The sequence below is a fragment of the Apium graveolens genome, chromosome 3 (genome assembly GCF_009905375.1).
Source record: "Apium graveolens cultivar Ventura chromosome 3, ASM990537v1, whole genome shotgun sequence".
Lineage (NCBI taxonomy): Eukaryota > Viridiplantae > Streptophyta > Magnoliopsida > Apiales > Apiaceae > Apium > Apium graveolens.
Genome location: NC_133649.1, coordinates 182,009,331 through 182,013,040, shown reverse-complemented (window position 1 = coordinate 182,013,040; position 3,710 = coordinate 182,009,331). Strand labels below are relative to the sequence as shown.

Here is a 3,710-nt window from a genome sequence, read left to right as displayed (position 1 = left end):
ATACAATCAATTTTTGAAAATTCCCAGCACAAAGGGGAGAAGATACAAACTACCAAATCAAAGGACCAAAATATGAGCGAAAGGCACCAAAAATATACCAGGTAACATCATCACATAATCACGAAATCCCATATTTTTTATACAAGTTGTATCCAAACGCCCAACGGAGTGACATAAGACAGCTCGGAGTTATCAACAATAACCAATACACTAGTGTATACCTATTCTCAGTTCGTTTCTATTGTTGTAATTTGCTCAAGCTACGGGTTCTTACAAAATATTACACAATAGCCCTTTCATTCATTAAATCGACCAAGTTGAGTTTTATTCAGCATTTGGAGTAACAAATTTTTTCGCTTATAAAATACATCTTAGTATACACTTTAATGAGTGGTTACTACAAGAATCAAAACAAGCAGACTGACTTGGATCCAACAAATGTATCGTAATAATACCAGTTGCACTATACATAAGCTGTTTTATACATAATTACATAATTCCCAATTCAAAGCGGTTATGTGAATGGCTAGACAATTTACTTGAAACATAAAGTCAACTTACCTACGGGTATTAGCATGCAAATGCACACCAACTTAAGATTATAAACCAGTTGACAAACTCATCGATCGTCCATTGAATCAAATCCCAATAAAATCACATAATTCCAAAAACAAGGACACTAAAATTCGATAACCAAATACCACAAAAATTAGTTCATGATTTTAAAATAGCAACATTACATCAGTCACGAGGCATCCCTCGCCTTCAAATCCAGCATCCTCTCATCAAGGCTGTTCATCGATGGGACGATTTGCTGCGTAGTCTCGAATGTAGTCTTCAAAGGAATGTCCAGACACGTTGAACCCCGCTGAAGCAAATTGTCCATAGCATCGACCATAGCCATCTCCCAAGGATTTTCCACTATCTTCAACACCCTTTGAAGCTCATCCTTCAATTCCCCATTATCTTTCACGACAGTCTCATGAGCCGTTCGAAGGTCAGCCAACTCCTTCTTCAATGCCTTATGCTTTAACCTCTCCTCGTTCCTTGAAACCTCGACGTCCTTCAGCTTCTTTCCCATGCTCTCAGCATCCTTTGTCAAGATCACATTTGAAGTTTAAAGATCATTCACTTATATACAAAACATTAGTCAATCAATCCATAAAATATAACCTCAAAGCAATTAACAAATAAAATATATAAATATATTTATCTATACCAAAAATATACCTTAGATTGATACCCGGAGTTGGCTCTGGAAAACTTCCCAACATAGATCTTTAGCTCATCCAACTCACCCTCAAGCTTCTTCTTCTCATCATTGAAAATAACTAATTCCTCAGCATTCGGTGAAAGAAAATTCCGGTCTTCATCAGCCTTATACTCCTCAAGAATATGCATGACATCAGACATATATTGCATGCCAAATATACAAAACACAAGAATTTATACATTAAAAATTAACTCCGTAACAAGAAGAAAAATTCCGTTGATAAAAAGTAACTTGTATTACCCGAACAACACGGCCCAAACATCGATTCATGAGCTCGCTACGAGATCTCTTCGCATAAGCACTTGCATCTTAAGGAAGGTTAAACAGTTGGAATGCGCAAAGAGGTACTGTAGAACTAGAAGTCCAACGTTCGCTAGGACGAATCTCCACTCGAACAACCTCTTTACTCGCTAGTGGATCATGGCCATGGGTGGGGGTCATTATACCTCGGTTACCGACGATTGTCAAAGTTTTGCTTCCACTACCTCCTTCAAGCCCCTGTTTTGTCAAACCAAGTGAATTTGGAGCCTCGTCTCCTCTATGTCTGTCACGAGACACTTTTTTCCACACCCTCAAGAACACCAACAATCCGTTCCGAACCACCAACAACCTTTTTTCTGGAATCATCTAACAGTTCAATAGATACTGAACGAACAAGACGCACATCTTCAAACCTCGGCTTATTCGCAACTCTAGAAGCTGACTTCTTAACCAACATCATTATAGCCTTGTCCATATCTCCATGAAACCCACAATCCAAGTGCTTTTTCAACGACCTACCTGCAACTAAGAAAAACATAAAGAAAGAAAAGACGAGCAAAATGTTAGATGATAATCAACAAAAAAATTTAATGGCATGGATAAAAACATTCACATGACAAAAACAGTGAGTCCCAATGAAGTTAAAAGATTAATCCTTACGGTTATGATCCTCTAAAACTTAGTATCCTTGAAGTCAGTATGAGTAAATAAAGGTCTCCAACCATGAAAGGAATCTAAGTAAGAAGCCTCATATTTCTTTAAACCATTCAAATATTCGAGGGTCGCGGTCGTTATCTTTCGACATGGATGAACAAATTCCAAATCAGGTCCATTAAAATAAGTCCATCGAGGGTGATACCCTGAGTTTGATAACCGAACGCTAACAATTTTAGATCTCTTAGTCCTCGTATCAAAGAAAATCTGACCATTGTAATACCTCACCCCGTATATCGAGAAAAATTACTTGATGAAAGGAATCTTATCCCTCTCACAGCAAGTGCGATGAACCCACTTACCTGGAACAAATCATTAGGAGTCAATTATGAAATACCACACTTGATAGCCTCAAACATGGCCAAATAAAATGGGTGCATAGAAAGTGGAAGCCCGAACTCGAACAAATTTAATGGTATCCCATGCATACCAAACTCAGACATCATCCAAACTCTATCATTGGGCCTCGGTACCAAATGCTTGTAACCACCACTCAAATATATCCATGATTTCAATTTGTCCATATTTACCTACCTTATGCGTGACAAAATAGCTAATATTATCCAAATTACAACCTTGAGAAATTTCTATTTGACCTAATGCAAGACTATCGCATACAACACCTTCCCAATAAGCCACGGTATCAGGACTTAATGACGGGGGAGCTCTAGGAAGCACATCTACAACAGAAAATAGTTCTTATTCATTCATAAAATCAAATGAAATGCAAGAACTAAGATTGGGGATCTCCAAATCATTAAGTTTACACAAAAACTCTTCATCCCCCTCGGCAAGAGGACGTTTCTCAGGATTACGGGTAGCAAAAGTCTTGGATGAAGAAGAGCTAACATCGGTCATGATTCTATAACAACTCTAAGAATTGCAAATACACTATACTGACTATTAAAGATCCTACTAATAAGATGCTAAATGGATTAAACGAGCATATAATGTAGAGAAAAAGAGGGAAATGTTAGAACTTACAGAAAAGGAGAGCAGAGAAACCAAGAGATACCCAAGAAATATGCAAATCCGCGACAAGCCCTTTTATGACAAGGGTGGGGAAGCCGAACAGTTAAGTAAATTTCAAAACACCCAATAAAAAAAGGAAAAAAGAAAGAAAAATAATATATATACAAAATAAATATGTATGTGTTATAAACCTTGAATTGAAAATATTAGTTATGTTTGATGTAGAGGAAGTACAGGAGAATAGAAGATGGAGAGAAAAGTTATGTTTTATTTCATTAGCTAAATGAGCTATTTATAGTAGTTGGTTTACAAGGTTTACTAAGTAAGCTATTCAAATCTTCTTTATTAAGTATTACAAAACTTTCTCAATAAGCTTTACAAGTCTTCGTTGATAAGGTTTACAAGTCTTCCTCGATAAAATTTGAGAGACTTCCTCGATTCACTTTGGCAATCACTTTATATTTATTCAAATATTTTAACACTCCCCCTT

At 36.7% G+C, this 3,710-nt stretch overlaps 1 protein-coding gene across 3 annotated transcripts; it reads right to left on the bottom strand.

Annotated features, from left to right (window-relative positions):
• Positions 1-610: 610 nt before the first annotated feature.
• Positions 611-3,382, bottom strand: LOC141712965 (uncharacterized). 3 transcript variants are annotated; one of them, XM_074516119.1, is made up of 5 exons: positions 3,233-3,338; positions 2,195-2,550; positions 1,514-2,059; positions 1,231-1,377; positions 611-1,093 (listed from the first exon to the last, which is right to left on the bottom strand). In XM_074516119.1, exons 3-5 carry the CDS (start codon positions 1,541-1,543, stop codon positions 746-748), a joined length of 525 nt encoding a protein of 174 aa, XP_074372220.1. In that variant the 5' UTR covers positions 1,544-2,059; positions 2,195-2,550; positions 3,233-3,338; the 3' UTR covers positions 611-745. The 3 variants fall into 3 exon arrangements, with proteins under 3 accessions (XP_074372220.1, XP_074372218.1, XP_074372219.1); XM_074516117.1 differs by having other exon boundaries at positions 1,231-2,059; positions 3,233-3,335; XM_074516118.1 differs by lacking the exon at positions 2,195-2,550 and having other exon boundaries at positions 1,231-2,059; positions 3,233-3,382.
• Between the last annotated feature and the right edge of the window lie 328 nt (positions 3,383-3,710).